This window comes from Pituophis catenifer, unplaced genomic scaffold (genome assembly GCF_029215685.1).
Source record: "Pituophis catenifer annectens isolate HBS135680 unplaced genomic scaffold, rPitCat1.0.hap2 SCAF_7, whole genome shotgun sequence".
NCBI lineage: Eukaryota > Metazoa > Chordata > Lepidosauria > Squamata > Colubridae > Pituophis > Pituophis catenifer.
Genome location: NW_027256887.1, coordinates 1,866,933 through 1,885,259, shown reverse-complemented (window position 1 = coordinate 1,885,259; position 18,327 = coordinate 1,866,933). Strand labels below are relative to the sequence as shown.

Here is an 18,327-nt window from a genome sequence, read left to right as displayed (position 1 = left end):
ACCAAGAAAGTCCACTTGACTTTTGGGGCAACCATGACCTGGATGATGGTGAATCTCCCTAGATCAGGGCTCTCCAACCTTGGCAGCTTTAAGCCTGGAGGACGTCAACTCCCAGAATTCCCCAGCCAGCTTTGCTGGGAGTTGACATCCTCCAGTTGACGTCCTCCAGGCTTAAAGTTGCTAAGGTTGGAGAGCCCTGCCCTAGATGATAAAGAAGAATAAAAAGTGAGATTTCTCTTGCCATGCAGAGCAATGCCCTCTTTTAAAAGCGCCAGATGTTTGCAACTATTGCTAAGAGTTTGCTCTTAATTTGCAGGACAACGAAGCCACAATCTTCCACTGGGTAGTCACAAGCCAGCAGGGAAAAACAACTTCTTCTTGCTAGGCTATCATTAACAGATTCCCTTTTCTGTCCCAAAGGCCCTGGGGGGGTGGGGGGTGGGGGAAAGAAACATGTGTACAAGGTTGGGATTGAACAGCTAAAGGCCGTTTTCCTACGATGCAGAAACCAAAGGCAATTTAACGAAGGGCTACAGAGGTTTAAAGAGGGAGAATTTGTTTTATGAGTAATGTTATTAAAACAGAGGTTTCTGAATTATTTTTCTGGAAGTCTTGGGGGGAGTAATATAACTGGATTCAGTATGAGATTCAGTATGGTATGGGAGCAGCTCTGTAGCGGACAAAAATGCTCTACAGAGAATCATTAAAACTGCCCAGAATATCATCGGACTCCAGCTACCAGCCCTGGACAACATCATCGAATCTCGCTGTTTGAGGAAGTTGCACAACGTTCTCAGAGACTCTTCCCATCCTGCTTACAATCTTTTTGGACTGTTGCCTTCTGGCAGAAGATACAGAACAATTAAAACTCGGACCACGCGTCTTCTGAATAGTTTTTATCCCAGAGTTATAATTGCACTCAACCATGAACTAAAGGGCCACCAATAGTGAGCTGCTGGACAGCATTACTTGGTCTGTTGTGTGGATGTTTGGGTGGTTGAGGGGCGGGGAATTGCGGTGGGTGGGAGTGTGTTTGGGGATTGTTATGTGTGTTGGACCTGGTCTTTGGGTGTTAAGTGAATTTCGTTGTATAGGTATACTGTGTATGCACGTACAGTGACAATAAAGTTATTATTATGATGAGCTCAGACGTAAGAGACCAGAGGCTAAAATTAGGCGACTGGAAACTAAAACATATGAAGAACATCTACAACTTCCTGTTGTAGTTGTGTTTTTCCCACCCACCCCCAGGCTCTAAAACCTCATTTATTAGATATTTGATTACTTGAACAGTGATGTGTGGCATACTAGCAAAGGCCCGCACAAAGCATTTTTAAAAAAAATATCTGGCACGGTTTTATTCTGAGTCTTTAAGATAAATTCTGGACAAAATAAAGAGTGAACTGATTGTGTTACCTAGTTGGCTCGTGAAATGTCCACAAGAAAACAGCCAAGAGACCATAGCTTAACAAATATCCTTTTCTATTGATTGATAGCTCTTCTACTGCTCAGTATGCTCTATATACTCAGTTATGACCGATTCAGTGGCTCATAAACAGATTCAGCCTCTTTTAAATCTATGGAGAGATTCCCAGACACAGATGTGAGATCACTTCCTTCTTCCCAGTCATCTTATAAAATTAGAAACTCAAACTGGAGCAGGCCAGCTCTCTGGGTTACACCACCAGGAAGTGGTCATCCCTCTGTAATCAAGGGCTTCTTCTCTGGGACAAGCACTTTCGGCAGGACAACAGCAGTTGTGGTTTTATCTGATGTGGCTGCTGGCCACTAGGACCTCAACATGAGAAGAACACAACGTCCTAATCTTAGGAAGCCCTTAGAAAATGCTTCGGCTCCACCACAAGGGGGAAAAGCAAGACTTGGATTTTCTCCTTGGTTTGGTTGTGTGCAAATACATTGGTCTGGGCTCCAGATGTGGTTCTAGATCAGGGCCAAGATACCGTGTGCTTGAACAGTAGATCTCTGAATCATCTAATCAAAACAGGGTTCCAGATTATGCAGGTAAAGCTAGTTCTTGGGATTGGGCAAAGAGATTCTCTAGCAAATTTCTGGTCAAATGTTTGAAGGTCAGAAGAAGCGAAGGACAATCCTGGGTGGCACCTGTTGTCTACCCAGTTTGAGCAACCTGAAGTTCACGTTTGGCCAAAACAGGACAGACTGAAAGCCAATGAAAGAAATCCATAAGCCGTTGTTAGTTTCTAGGCATGATGGCTAATTATTTGCTCATCTGTTTTTCTTCGGGATAATCATTTGCTAAATATATGAAACCAGACACTAGAGGAGAGCTCTTGAAATAGGGAACGCTCTACTTAACACTGTATTGAAGGACACTGTATTAATTATTATCTGGGCATGCACCATGCCAATTTTGCTTCTTTAGGGAGGTTCTGGGAACTTTTCTACGGTGTCCCAAAGGTTCTTTTCAAAAGGCAACTGAATTTCCTTGGGGTTTTTTGCCCTTGAAAACGTTTCGCTTCTCATCCAAGAAGCTTCTTCAATTCTGGCTGAATGGTGGAGAATGGAAGGATTTAGAGTAGAGTAGAGTAGAGTAGAGTGGAGTAGAGTAGAGTCAAAGAGAAGGGAAGGGAAAAGGAGAGAAGAGTGGATTGGAGAGAGGGGGAGGGGGAGAAGGGAAGGGAGGGGAAGAGAAGAGAAGAGACGAAGAGAAGAGAAGAGAAGAGAAGAGAAGAGAAGAGAAGAGAAGAGAAGAGAAGAGAAGAGAAGAGAACAAGAGAATATAGAAAGTGAATAGAATAGAAAATATGGAATGGAATGGAATGGAATGGAAGGGAAGGGAAGGGAAGAGAAGAGAAGAGAAGAGAAGAGAAGAGAAGAGAAGAGAAGAGAAGAGAAGAGAAGAGAAGAGAAGAGAAGAGAAGAATTCCTTGTTGGCCAAGTGTGATTGGACACCCAAGGAATTTGTCTCTGGCGCAGAAGCTCTCAGTGTGCATACAAACAGCAAAGTGATAAGTCATTGATCATAAATCATAAGGCCCAATCACAATCATAAGATACAAACAACAAGTGATAAATCATAAGATATCAATAGGCGAAGGTAGAAGGAAAGGTGAGAAAGTTGAGAAGACTTCTATTTATATTCCTTAGCAGTCATCTGGTCATTAGCTCCCTGAGAGTCGTTGAGGCCACTTGGGGGTTTATCTGTGCCCTCGGGGTTACCTAAATCAGAGTGCAAACGGGTGTGGAACCTTCTTGGGACTTCTGAAGGGATCGTATTGTAGACAGAAGATCCGGTAGATGGTCTCCTATCTCTCTGTTGAGAGAGGACTGCAATTTGGACATAGATGGCCCCTTTGACCCTTCTTTCAAGCCAGCGGTCCTCTCTGTCCAGAATGTGGACTTTGCTGTCTTCAAAAGAGAGGCCTTGGTCATTCAAATGCAGATGGACTGCTGAACCTTGTCCTGATGGACACAAAAATAAGACTTGTCTCCCCAGTCTTATTTCTGAGCCCAACGTAATAAATCGAACCGACTCTCTCAGAGCTATTACGGATTCTTTCCACTTTCTATTAAATGTTTCGCTATCTCTTAGGCTCAATACGGCTTAACCTCTAAAGCGAGTACACAAAAGCAAAATCTCAGCAATTAAAAGTTGCCCCAAGTGGTCCACACCAAGAAACACCCCCCAAAATATACCTCAATGACCTTGGCCAATGTTGAAAAATGCTAAGCACAATCCAGCCTTTCTAGTAATTCGGAGGTCTTCAAACTTGGCAGCTTTAAGACTTGTGGACTTCAATTCCCAGAATTCTTTGCAATCCTTTGCTGGCTGGAGAATTCTGGGAGTTGAAGTCCACAAGTCTTAAAGCTGCCATGTTTGGGGACCCCAGTAATAATTGGAAGGAAGGTCTTCAAAGAAATGCTGAAAGAGTCTGGGTTAAGATTAGGGGGACGAAAATCCTGGAGAAATCCAAAGTCATGTTGCCCCCTTGGCCATGTAGTCATTAGGAGTTGAACTTGATTCAAAGGATCTCCATTTTGTGGTGTTAAGGCAGCTAAACAGGAGGTGGAATGGAAAGCAAGTATGGGAATTAACCTAGCAATTTAATTTGGATTTCAGATCTTTACTCAAGAATTGAACTCATTCGATGGCAGTTGAACCATTCCAGAAGGCTCCTGTTCAAGTACAGGTAGTCCTCAACTTACGACAGTTCATTTAGTGACCGTGCAAAGTTCCAACAGCACTGAAAAAAGGGACTTATGACCGTTTTTCACACTTATGACCGTTTCAGCAACCCCGCGGTCACGTGATCAAAATTCAGATGCCCGCCAACAACTGACTCGTATTTATGACGGTCGCTGTGTCCCTTTTGCGACCTTCTGATGAGCAAAGTCAAGGGGGAAGCCAGATTCACTTAACAACCATGTTACTCACTTAATAACAGCAGGGGATTCACTTAGGAATCCGTGGCAAGAAACGTCATAAAATGGGGCAAAAGTCACTGAACAACTGTCTCGCTTAGCAACAGAAATGTTGGGCTCGATTGTGGTCGTAAGTCGAGGACTACCTGCAATATAAGATGCTTTGAGGAAGATCAGCCCAGACATTGGCTGCCAATGGAAGTTCTCAAGGATGCAAAAATGTCCTCTGAATAACTTCATGGACGTGCTTGCAACAGACGGATGGAAAAGCCATCAGAGATGCTGGAAGAAAAAATGTTGAGAAAGACCTTCCATCTTTGATCTCCATCCTTGATTCCTGCGGAATCAAGTTGATCAACCCAGCAGAGAAAGAGTCAAGATCAACAGAACAACTCAGGGTATAAATGTATATAAAGCAGCTACAAACCCAGATTTCATCCAACTTTCCTTTTTCTTCCCATCTCCCTAATTTCAGGGAGGGTCCTGGAACAAGGACCAAGTTTGAGCAATCAAATAACCGTCATAATTCTGACTCGGGCCAAAAACATGCCATTTTTCCTTGCCATTTCCTTGCAAATATGTTTGCCACTGAGGACAGAGCTGCTTTCTGAAGAAGATCAGTAACTAGGTTTAAAATGCCCCGCAGTTTCCCCTGCAGATCTTCAACGCTTCTGTAAACCAGGATGTTTCATCACAGACTACGGCTTACCTTCCTTGGCTTCACTTTGTCGTGATAGTCATATTGGAAGATCCCTTTGTAGCTGAGTCCTAACCACCACGGGATTCCTTGCTTATCCTAGGAGGATGGGGAGAAACAAGAATAAATGACTTAATTCTTTTACCTTCATTCTTTTACCTTTTACTATTTAATCGAGAATTAAGGAGGCATTTCCTAACAGGGAGGACAATTACCCAGTGGAACAGCTTAGAGTAGTGGCCAAAATTGGGGAAAATTCTTTGAGAAAAGTGTATTTTTGAGGTTTGATGGCTAATAACATCACTTTTTTGTGGGGGGGACTTTCAAGATAATCCTAGTCCACTGCTGGGAATAGCCCAGACCTTCACCCAATTGAAAAATCTATGGAGCCGATTAAAGAAACTTTGTTAGTCAGAAGCGACCCAGCAATAAAACCCAGTTAATAGAAGCCATCATTCAATCTTGGTTTCACATGATAACAGCTGCAGAACTCAAAGACTTGGTTCACTCCATGGGAAGACGTTGTAAGGCCGTCATTCATGCTAAAGGTTACCCAACTAAGGATTAACTAACATGGTGATGATTTTTGTATATCTCGTTTTTTCTTTGGGAATCATTTTTGTATATTTTGTTTTTTCCACTTTTCTTCTTTATACTGCAACTGCTATTCTAATAGCAAATCCTCCGTAAAAGTTATTGCATTCCATTCTTGATTCAATTATCTTTCCATTGATATGTAATTCTATGGTACTACTACTGCTTCAACACTGGGGGTTTTTAAAGGAGAAATTGGACAGTTATTTGTCTGAAATGATAGAGGGGTTTCCTGCCTTGAGCAGAGGGTTCTCTGTCCAAAATGTGGACTTTGCTGCCTTCAAAAGAGTTGTCCTTTGTCCTTTAAATGCAGATGGATGGCTGAATTTGGTCCTGATGGGTTTGGTCTCCTACGTTGTACCAGGTGTTTTATGCTCTTATGCATTTCAGCTATCTGATTTTTTCCCCCAGTTTGATCTACTTCCCTATGAAGTTTATTTATTTAACCTATGAAGCCATTTATTTATCGTTAATGCAAAACAGAACGTTCAGAACAGATCCCCATATAAATAAATAATGACTGCAGTTGTTCACGGTCAACCCATTCATGAAATAATCATAATCATAATCATAAGTTTATTTGTCAAGCATATGTAAGATAACAGGTAAAACAGGTAAAAGTACAAACATAATTTGAATACATGAAAAGAGTAAAGGTAAAAAGGAATATTAGGACAGGGACGGAAGGCACGCTGGTGCTCTTATGCACGCCCCTTACAGACTTCTTAAGAATGGGGTGAAGTCCACAGTAGACAGTCTAAGGTTAAAGTTTTGGGGAGTTTGGGGAAGAAACCACAGAGTCAGGTAGGGCATTCCAGGCATTGACCACTCTGTTACTGAAGTCATATTTTCTGCAATCGAGTTTGGAACGGTTTACCTTGAGTTTGTATCTATTATCTGCTCGTGTATTGTTGTGGTTGAAGCTGAAGTAGTCCTTGATAGGAAGGACATTGTGGCAGATGATTTTATGTACTATGCTTAGGTCAGCATAGTCCTAAATTGTCTAAGCCCAAAATTTGGAGTCTGGTGGCATAAGGTATTTTATTGCGGGTAGAGGAATGGAGGACTTTTCTCGTGAAATATCTCTGGACTCTCTCGATTGTATTAATGTCCGATATGCAGTGCGGGTTCCAGACAGATGAGCTGTATTCAAGAATTGGTCTAGCAAAGGTTTTGTATGCTCTAGTTAGTAGTACAACATTACCAGAGAAGAAGCTACACAAGATTAGGTTAACAACTCTTAATGCCTTTTTGGCAATGTTGTTACAGTGGGCTCTGGCACTTAGATCTTTAGAAATGAGTACTTCAAGGTTCTTGACAGAATGAGGATCATCTACAAGGTCATGTCCATCTAATTTGTATTTTATGTTTTGATTTTTTTTGCCAATGTGCAAGACAGAGCATTTGTTGGTTGAGATTTGAATTACACTTAAATTACAATTAAATTTGAATTAAATTACAATTAAATTTGAATTAAATTATAATTAAATTTGAATTACACTTAAATTACAATTAAATTATACTTTTCAGAGCTCACGCACCTTGACTGCATAATAATGGACTCCATAGGTTGGAAGGGACTCTACAATGCTCATGTAACTGCAAAAGAAACATAAAATAATAATAATAATAATGTCAAAGACCCAAACTGCATGATAGTTAATGCAAAACCGCAATACTGACATCTGGGCAACCTTTCTGTTGTGACCTAGGCTTCTGAGTCATTACAAAGCACAATTAGTCCCAAAAAACCCTATTTTATTGTAACAGCTAAGAATTATGTTCATTCCGAGCCGAGTCCCAATTAGTTGCAAAACAAGTCCTTCGGAAGAAGTCCTTCGGGATAATCACCAACCTTTATCTTCTTTGACACCTTGCCAAAAGCCTTACTTGGCAAAGCCCCACGAAGTTCAGAAACAAACAAGAGATGCCGACTGGAAACAGAGTTAGCAACGTTGCTTTCCTTCAAAAGGCCTCAAGTGCCTCTGTTTCTCTTTTAAGCCTTATGGGAGGGGCCAATCATCTCCTGGCCTTACTCCTGAGTCATCCCTTTTGCTTTAGCTGTTCTTGCCTTCTGGCAGCTCTGCGCATGCATGCACTAGGAACAGGCTCCTCCTGTTCCTCTGCCTCTCTGCTGTCCGACTCTGGAGGCTCCGGAGGCAGCACATAACTCCCAGATGGCCCAGGCCCCATCTCTGCCTCCGACGCAGAGCCCTTGTCCGGGCCTTCCCCAGACTCCAGGACTGGCCCATGTTCCTCCCCAGACTCCTCACTGTCCGACTCCACTGCCAGCTCCGCAGGCTCCTGGCGGACCACAACACTTTCTAGAGCCATCTTTGCAATCCAACCTTGCATCCTTTAAACCCAAAAAAATTGCAATTCATGTCACTTAAACATCATAATGCTTTACTTTAAAAACAGTGCAGAAAAACAGAGCAAGCAGGATGATGAGGGGACTGGAGGCTAAAACCTACGATGAACGGTTGCAGGAACTGGGCATGGCTAGTCTAGTGAAGAGAAGGACCAGGGGAGACATGATAGCAGTCTTCCAATATTTGAGGGGCTGCCACAGAGAGGAGGGGGGTCAAGTTATTTTCCAAGGCACCCGAAGGCCAGACAAGAAATAATGGATGGAAACTGACCAAGGAGAGACCAAGGTCACCAGACCAAGGTCGCCTGATTCACCAGTTGTGTCCCTTTCTGGATCGGGACTCCCTATACACAGTCATTCATGCCCTCGTCACCTCCCGTCTGGACTATTGTAACGCTCTCTACATGGGGCTTCCCTTGACGAGCACCCGGAGGCTCCAACTGGCGCAGAGTGCAGCCGCGCAGGTGGTTATGGGAGCAACGTGGCGCTCCCGTGTGACACCTCTCCTGCGCGAGCTGCACTGGCTCCCGGTGGTCTTCCGGGTGTGCTTCAAGGTTTTGGTTACCACCTTTAGAGCGCTCCATGGCTTAGGACCTGGTTATTTACGGGACCGCCTACTACCACAAGCAGCCTCCCACCGGCCGGTACGCTTCATAAAGAGGGGCTCCTCCGGGTGCCATCAGCCAAGCAGTGTCGACTGGCGGCCCCTAGGGGGAGGGCCTTCTCTGTGGGGGCACCTACGATCTGGAACAAGCTCCCCCCGGAGATACGGAGGATCCCGGATCTCCGCACTTTCCGCCGTGCTCTTAAGACCCTCCTATTCCAGCAAGCCGGCCTGGCCTAATTTTTCTCCCCTTTCTTTTAAATTTTTAAATTGAAATTTTAATTTGTTTTAAATTATTGGGATTTTTAATCGTCTCGGGCTAAATTATTTAATTTGGTTTTAATTACGTTTCTAACTTTTGTATTTATGTATTTTATTTTGTGCCTGTTCACCACCCTGAGTCCTTCGGGAGTAGGGCGGTATATAAATTTCATAAAGCCTAAACAAACAAACCATGAGATGCAGAATTCGCACCAGCCAAAGTTTTCTGTGTCCAGAATTCCCGTTTGTGACTTACTTGACAATAGCTTGGCCTCTGGTCTGTCCATTCAGCTTCTTGTAATGCTCAATCACTCGATCCTCACTTGGAAAAAAAGAGGGGGGATTTAATTTAGCAGGCAGAGCTGAAAAAGTATGATGGGATTTCATAGTAGGAGATACCAGCTCCTCGGTGATTAAGAGATCGCAAAGGTCTCTGGGATCAACTGAATATATAGCCGAAAGGAGCATTTACAGCTGTGTATTTCAGTCCCCTGTGAAAATGAAGGTGGGGGCACTTCTGCACTTGCATTGGTCTTGGATTGCAGAGACCTGAATCAGATCCCCAATTGATCAAGGAGATCACTGAATGACGATGGATCAGCCGCTCTCTTCCAACCGCCTCGGAGTATAGTTATGGGAATAATTTTAGAACGATAATTCTATCGTTAAAAGTTGTGTTTCTCAACCTTGGCAACCTGAAGATGTATGGATGTCCAGCAAGGGCTCGGGGAGTTGGAGTCCTCTTCAAGCTGCCAAGGTTGGAGAAACATAGTTCTAGAAGTTGCCTTGAGCTTTCAGAGAAAAAAAAATGGGAAAAATGATTTAATTTTTTTTTTAATAAAGGAAGATGTCTACTCACACAAGATTTAATCCCATTAACATGGCTATCATACCTTTTAAGCACAGCCTCCTGATGCTTGATTTCATTTTGAGATGACAAACTTTGCATTCTAGTAGTTTAAATGGAAGAATTGATCGATCAAGTGAAATTTAAGATAACACTGTGTTCTACTCTGAAAAGAAATCTTCCCTGAAATCCATGAGGAACTGATGGCTATAATTTGAAATTGAAAAAAAAAATGATTTCAGAATAAGAACGGAGAAAGAGCGCGGCCCCTGTAAGTCAGAACTTATTACGGACTTTGAGAAGTTTCCCCAAGAACTGTAGTAAGAATTTCACAGAGTAAACACAGGGGAATTTTCTCCAGATTTTTTTGCCCTGGTGCAACACTCCTTTTGTAGAGAAAGGGGGGATCAGCCGTTGCAATGAGTGGGTGGGCCGGAGAGAGAATAAATAAAGGTTGCCCAGCCACAAAATGAAAAGCACATTCCCTTTGCTGTCATCAAATTACAACGGTGGAGAAATTAAAGGGGAAGCCGATAAGATGGCCGGGAGCCAAAAGCCTTCAAAAAAAAAAAAAAAAAAAGACATGAAAGAATCCAAATGAACCGTGGAAGGCAGAAGTCTTTCTTTCCGCTTCCTGGACAGATTCATATTTTTTGCTGATGAAAGAGACAGAAGGTGCAGTTCCCTTAGGGCAGTGTTTCTCAACCTTGGAAGCTTGAAGATGGGTGGACTGCAACTCCCAGAATCCCCCAGCCAGCGCTGCTGGCTGGGGGATTCTGGGAGTTGCAGTCCACCCATCTTCAAGCTACCAAGGTTGAGAAACACTGCTTTAGGACTCCCCATTTATTTTAAATTGGGTGCTTCCAACTCTTCTAACATACCGGTGGATTTAATTCTCAGCCTAGCAGGAGGAGAAAATGGGAGATTATTCCTTGGGCACAAGTTCTCCCAAACTCCATCTCAATCTCCCGGCTCTTTATCCTGGAGAAGGTTTGTAGTAGATACCCAATGCAAAGGAGGCAGTGTTGGCTAACCTTTTTGCCATTGTGTGCCAGGAGCGGGGGTGGAGGTTGGGGGATCGCGTGTGTGTGTGACCATACCCATAATTCTATGCGCCCTGCCCCCACGCATGTGCACACGAACCCCCCCCGTTCCCCCTACTCCTGGCACGTGATGGCCTGGCAGGCCTATTTTTCTCTCTCACTAGGCTCCAGAGCCTTTCCAGGAGTCTGGGGAGCGGGAAAATAGCCTTCCCCACCCCCCCAGAGGCCCTCCGGAGGCCAGAAATGGCCTGTTTGCCAACTTCTGGTAGGACCGGAAGGCCTGTTTTTTCTGTCTCCAGGCTCCAGAGTCTCTCTAGGAGTCTGGGGAGGGTGAAAACAGCCTTCCCCACCCTCTTGGAGGTCCTCCGGAGGCCGGGAACAGCCCGTTTGCCAACTTCCGGTCTGGTCTGGAAGCGCTGGAGCTGAGCTCGCGTGCCCACCAATTTGGCTACACGTGCCTCCTGTGGCACACGCACCATAAGTTTGCCATCACGGACCTAGGATGAAACAACCAGTTGGGTACAGCCATTTGGTAAAAAGTCTGGGAAGGTTTTACAGCAGAGGTTGTATTCAGCTGGTTAGGACCAATTCGCCTGAACCGGTAGCAGAAATCGTGGGTCGGTCTGCCCCGGCTCTATGCCATTTATTTAAGGCATGTTTTTGAGGCTGGGCGTATGCACGGAAGGAGTGCGCACGAGCATAGAGCATGCATGGAAGACCGGGCGCATGTGCGCAAGGCAGGCGCATGTGCGAACCAGGCACATGCATGCATGAAGCGAATGTGCACACACGGGGTGAACCGGTAGTAACATAATGTGAAACCCACTGCCGGTTTACAGGTAGTCTTCAGCCTACAACCAGTACTTAGGGGTCTTTTGAAGTTCTGGAGACTTATCTGGGGTCTACCTTTGGCCTAGGTTTTAGGTTCCAATGGTTGGGCTCTTCCTCCTCACAGTCATGCCATGGCCTCTTTTGGTTGTGTGGCAACTGGCCATACAAGTGAGTATCTCCACCACCTGGCCATCAGGCCACTCGGGGTAGAACTTACTAAAGATGTCAAATATTTACCAATAAGCCAGAGATGGGTGCTCCTTGAGGGCTTGCGTCGGAAGCGCCGGCAATTTCTTCAAGTCCGTCCTTACAGTTTCATTGCTGGAAAGAAAGAGAAGAAAACAAAAGAAAGAAAGAAAGAAATTCAGTTTCTATGCAGGTTAACCCGGAGATGAGATTGAAGGGTTGAACCTTGATTCTTGATGAATGGAATGCTGTGAAGGGGATCCTTTGCCATTTCTCTTCCTTTATTTTGCTGGAAGAGAAGAGAAGAGAAGAGAAGAGAAGAGAAGAGAAGAGAAGAGAAGAGAAGAGAAGAGAAGAGAAGAGAAGAGAAGATGGACGGGAAGGGAAAGGAAGAAAGAAGAGAAGAGAAGAGAAGAGGAGAAGAGAAGAGAAGGGAAGAAGAGAAGGGAAGATGGAAGGGAAGAAGAGAAGAGAAGAGAAGATGGAAGGGAAGAAGAGAAGAGAAAAGAAGGGAAGATGGAAGGGAAGAAGAGAAGAGAAGAGAAGAGAAGAGAAGAGAAGAGAAGAGAAGAGAAGAGAAGAGAAGGTCCACATATTCTCCAAAACACCTGAAGGCAGGACATGAAGCAATGGATGGAAACTAATCAAGGACAGAAACAACCTAGAACTAAATAATAAATTCTCTGATAGTTAGAACTATTGTTTTTTCTTTGAGCCCTGGTGGCGCAGTGGTTAGAATGCGGTATTGCAGGCTAATTCTGCCAACTGCCAGCCGTTTGGCGGTTCAGTGCTGACCAGCTCAATTATGACTGCCTTAATTGTTGGGAGCAATTATGCTGACTCTGTAAACTGCTCAGAGGGGGCTGCAAAAGCACCGTGAAGCGGTATATAAGTCTAAGGGCTATTGTGGTTTATTTTCTTTTTTCTCTGTATTTTGGTAAACGAATTTTAAAAAAATATGAATTCAAAACATTGTTATGTTTGAAAACAGAGTGTGGGAAGCCGTTATGTGCAAGGAAGGAAGGAAGGAGAAAGTTTTGAAAGGAAGCCAGCTCCCTCTCTCTCTCTCTCCAGATTTTTATGACTTCCATAAATCCTCCAAGGAGCCATTGCTGATCAGAGATCTCCAGCCAGAGTGGCTTTTCCTGCCTTGACAAGTCCTTTGTTGGCCCCTACCTCTCCTCGGCCCACTTGGAGGGTGAGTGGGGAGTGCGTTTCCTGTGGGAAGGCGAAGGCTTTCCTGCAAGGCTGAGAAACTTGGCCAAAACACCATAAAAAAAAAAAAAGAGGAAAATTCCTGGATGGAGACTCCGCTGAGATTCTGACTCGCCCAACGAAAGGAACTCTGTGACTATGCCTTTTGTGTGCATTAATTTTGGAATAAAAAAAATGTTTTTAAAAAACAGCAAACAGAAGTCATGAAAACACATCTCTCTTGTGTGCTGATAGATAGATAGATAGATAGACAGACAGATATGAGAGAGAGAGCAGTAGGCAGATAGACAGATAGACAGACAGAAGATAGATAGATAGATAGATAGATAGATAGATAGATAGATAGATAGATAGATAGATAGATAGATGGATGGATGGATGAGAGGGGGGATAGATAGATAGATGATAGATAGATGATAGATAGATAGATGATAGATAGATGATAGATAGATAGATAGATAGATGATAGATAGCTATAGATAGATATGAGAGAGAGAGAGGTAGGCAGATAGATACAGTAGATGATAGCAATAGATAGATAGATAGATAGATAGATAGATAGATAGATAGATAGATAGATGATAGAGAGAGAGATGGAGAGAGATAGAGATAGATACACAATGTTAATCTAAAGGAGTCTGGTAGCTCCTTTTTGGAGGTAATAAATGTTGAAGGCCAAAGCTTTGGTGAATCACAGCTCCTTCCATCAGACGCAACGCAAGGCCTGGCTAAATTAAAATGTAGGCCTTGAAAAGGGGATGAGGCAGCGGAAGAGGAGAGAGGACAGCTATGCAGATGCAGATTACATGCCAGACACATTACAAGCACTTCACCCATTAGCACCTATCTTGTGTGTTAAAAATTCCTGCTGTTTGTTAAAAGCGTTGTTGGGTGATAGGCTAAGATCTTTTGATGTGTGTAAGTTGGGCAAGCTGCCAGTCTATCATGCCGGCACAGTTTCCTTCTTTTAAAAAAGCAGGAATCTCCTGAATCTGTAATGGAAAGTCCCGGGAAATTGACATAAAATGAATGATGTTACTGGGTCCTTATTTTGAGCCAAAGGAAGATCTTTTCGGTAGAAGGGCTCAAGGCGCCCCAAAAGCGTGGCAGGATTTTTGATTTCACATTCTTCACTGAAAGAATGAATTTTATTTAAGTTAGCTTTAAGTAACCTTCCCTCCAAGACAGGGGTGGGCTTCAAAAATTTTAGCAAGGGGTTCTCTGCCAGGTTGCTGGGTGGGCGTGGCCAGGGTGGGCGTGGCCTACTGGGCCTCCTGCACCACGGGGGGGGGCATTTTTACCCTCCCTGTGTCAGGTTTCAGTGTCGTCTCAAAATAAATTGCATTTCCAAACAAATAGTCTTTGATGAAATCTTTCATTTATTAAGCACGACAATCTGTCCCCGATCATATCGTAGCCAACACTGACTTCCTGACCCCAAACCTTCCTTTTCCGTTCCCCAATTCTCTGCGTCTCATTGGCCATCTTCCAAACCACTCTCCCCATATCTACTACTTCAGCTCCCAGGAATGTCCCCCCTCCCATCTCATCTCCTAGGGGATATTATCTTCAGGGAAAATAAGTAGGTGAAAAGTCAAGCGTCCTCTTGCCAGCTGCCCCCGCTTCTCCTTATGTCAGCACTGGAATGAATGTAGTTTGGAGTGCTGACACCCTGGACTCCAGAGGCTTTTCTTGAGCCTCCGGGAGGGCAAAAACGATCTCCCCAGGCTCTGGAGGCCCTCTGGAGGCCCAAATGGGCCCGTTTCTGGCCTTCCTGAACTTCTGGTAGGCCCTGCACTTACCGGCATTCAAAACGGGCCGCGTGGGGACTCCTGGGAGGGGCAGGGTGGGCAGGGCCAGCCAGGAGTGGGATTTGGAGGTTCTCTGAACCCCTGCGGACCCCCAGCAGTCCACCCCTGCTCCAAAACCCATAATCTGGTGTTATATTTTTCCTACTACAGATGCTACAAGTTTAATTTACAGTAGAGTCAGCCCATAGCGAAAACATGGACCCAGGGCTAAAAGCTTTCATAAAGTCCTTGTATTTCATCCCATCTGCTAGCTTCATAAACCAGGTATAAAGCATTACAGGTAGTCCTTGACTTACAACGGTTCGTTTAGTGACCGTTCAAAGCTACAACGGGACTGAAAAAAGTGACATGACCGTTTTTCACATTTACGGCCGTTGCAACAAGCAAAGTCGACGGGGAAGCCAGATCCGCTTAACAACGTTACGAAATCAACAAGTGCGACGATTCACTTAACAACAGTGGCAAGCAAGGCCGTGAAACGGGGCAGGCGAAACTCCCTGAACAAGTGTCTCGCTTAGCAACAGAAATTTAGGGTCCACAATTGTTGGTTGTAAGTCGAGGACTACCTGTATTCTTTGAGTCCGTAAACGGGTTACGTCCTCATTGGGCACTTAATGGAGAACAGAGGCCTATTTATTGATTCATTGAAGATAATTTATTTGGCCGCCCACTCAGTGACTCTGGGAGGCTTACCAACATTGATTAATATATTGGTTATTGTTGGCCAAGAACCAGGGCCCTTATGACAACTACTCACAGGAATAAAAATGGGCTGGGGATTTTTTTTTTAAATTTGATTTATATGCCGCCCTTCTCCGGAGACTCAGGGCGGCTTACGATGCGTTAAGCAATAGCCTTCATACTTTTGTATATTTATACAAAGTCAGCTTATTGCCCCCACAATCTGGGTCCTCATTTTACCCACCTTAGAAAGGATGGAAGGCTGAGTCAACCTTGAGCCTGGTGAGATTTGAACTTGCAGTAATTGCAGACAGCTTGATGTTAATAACAGTGCTTTAGTCTGCTGCACCACCAGGCTCCTTTCTGGATTTTACCAGAAACTTATAGTAAAGAGAATGTATATCTGATTATCCATGTAATAACTGCAGCTAGAATTGTATTTGCACAAAATTGGAAAAGTGAAGAGATTCCTACGGATGAGAATGTGATTAGGAAAATATTAGAATGTGCAGAAATGAATAGGTTAACATTTGCAATTAAAGAGAAGGAACAAACTGATTATATTATATTATATTATATGGGAACTATTCTACTGATGGCTAGAGAGTAAATATTAAAGTTAGAAATAAAATCAGATTAGTGAAATATAGAAAGTATATCAATAGAATTAAATAAGTTAAGAAGAGGATTGTTACAGTATTAGATATGCTATGTTTATTAGTATTAAGAGTAGACAAATAATGAATATGAATATAAATTTCAATTGTTATTGCACAAGACATTCGTACCCAGACAACACACTGTTTAATGGAAGATGGATCGTTTGTATTAAAATAAAAATTTTAAAAATTGGCAAAAAAAAAGGAATAAAAATGTAAATGGTTGATAAAATTAAACATATATTTATTCTATTGGCACTTCCAACAAAATCGGTGTTTATAATTTATATGATACAAGGTGCATTGAAGGGTTAACATACACAGATTAGTATGGGGACCCTATGCTCGTGGGGTCCAACAGGGGTGAAAGCCAGAAGGTTCTGACAGGTTCTGGAGAACCGATAGACTAAATTTTAAGTAGTTCAGAGAACCGGCAAATACCACCTCTGGCTGGCCCCAGAGTGGGGTGGGAATGGAGATTTTGCAATATCCTTCCCTTGGAGTGGGGTGGAATGGAGATTTTGCAATATCCTTCCCCTAGGAGTGGGGAGGGAATGGGGATTTTGCAATATCCTTCCCCTAGGAGTGGGGAGGGAATGGGGATTTTGCAGTGTCCTTCCCCTGGAGTGGGGAGGGAATGGGGATTTTGCAGTATCCTTCCCCCTGGAGTGGGGAGGGAATGGGGATTTTGCAGTATCCTTCCCCTGGAGGGAATGGGGATTTTGCAGTATCCTTCCCCCTGGAGTGGGGAGGGAATGGGGATTTTGCAGTATCCTTCCCCTGCCACACCACAGAACTGGTAGTGAAAAACTGATCCAGCCATGATGGCTCCATAATTAAAAGGGGCAGGCAGGTTCGATCGAATTGCACAATGCTGCTTGTAGCCTTTGCTTGCACAATGGCTCCGGTTCTTTTGAGGAGAACATAAAGCATCTGCTAGACAAATCGTTCTTTGTTTCTCAGATGGAAGAATTCAGCTTTCAGCCTTCGTTGCCAAGGCAGGATTTCTTGGTCATTTGCCCAAAGACAATAGGAAATTCGCGTGGGAACCTAGATGCGGTCCTTTCCAGAGCAAAATTTCCTCTGACTAACACCACTGTTTCAAAAGCACCCTGAAGTTAATTTTCGCTTGTAAAGAATTATGGTTGCTCCCGGATTACAGTTACAGTATACACCATTCTTGCTAAAATATTTGAGGAAAGGAAAACTGGCAGTGGTGGGTTTCACTTACCTTTGCTACCTGTTTTCTCGCGCGTGTGTGCGAGCGAAGCGCATGCACAGAAGCTTCTGCACATGCGCAGAGGGTATTTGTGGGCGGAGCCTCCCGCCACCGCTACTACCGGTTCTCACGAACCAGGGCGAACCGGTAGCAACCCACCACTGAAAACTGGGTTCGCAGCATTTTTTTGGCCTGAATTGCAACCGAGCTGGGAATAATCTGGCATAGCACCTAAAAAATAAACGAAGACCTACTGTACAGCTGTTATTTGGAATAGGGGAGTGAAACCATTAGGCATGGGAAGGAAAATTATCGTCTTTGCTTTCAGCCTTTTGGTTTCAAAAATTGTATGTCTTTTATGACAACAAGGGTTTATTTTTATGTATTAAAATATGCAATGTTTATGTATTGCGAAAGAAGCTGTTGGAGTTGCCACCCGAAACTTTTGGAAGCTTTTGGGCAACTTGAAAGCGCTCACAGGATTAAGCGGCGCTTTGAACCTCTTCGGATCTTCACCTTGGTGAGGTCACCTATGCTTACGGAGTCAGCCGTGTGTGCAGCCAAAAAAGCTAATACAATCCTGAGTTGTATAAACGGAGGCATAGAATCAAGATCGTGTAAAGAAGTATTAGTACCGCTTTATAAAACCCTAGTAAGGCCACACCTGGAATACGGCAACCAATTTTGGTCCCCACACTACAAAAAAGATGTTCAGACTTTGGAAAAAGTCCAGAGAAGAGCAACTAAAATGATCAAAGGCCTGGAGATTAAAACATATGAAGAACGGTTGCGGGATTGCGGTTGGCTAGTCTAAAGGAAATAAGAATTAGGGGTGACATGATAGCAGTCTTCTAGTATTTGAGGGGCTGCCACAAAGAAGAGGGGGGTCAATTTATTTTCCAAAGCA

The 18,327-nt window shown here is 43.8% G+C and overlaps 1 protein-coding gene across 1 annotated transcript in view; it reads right to left on the bottom strand.

Moving 5' to 3' along the window:
* The window catches only part of FRMD4A (FERM domain containing 4A), a 196,078-nt gene that overhangs the window by 60,766 nt on the left and 116,985 nt on the right, over nt 1-18,327 (bottom strand). Inside the window, exons 8-11 of the mRNA XM_070947795.1 lie at nt 11,887-11,970; nt 9,185-9,250; nt 7,234-7,291; nt 5,111-5,197 (exon numbers count right to left, since the gene is read on the bottom strand). Coding sequence (XP_070803896.1) covers nt 5,111-5,197; nt 7,234-7,291; nt 9,185-9,250; nt 11,887-11,970 — 295 coding nt within the window. The remainder of the gene's footprint in view (nt 1-5,110; nt 5,198-7,233; nt 7,292-9,184; nt 9,251-11,886; nt 11,971-18,327) is intronic.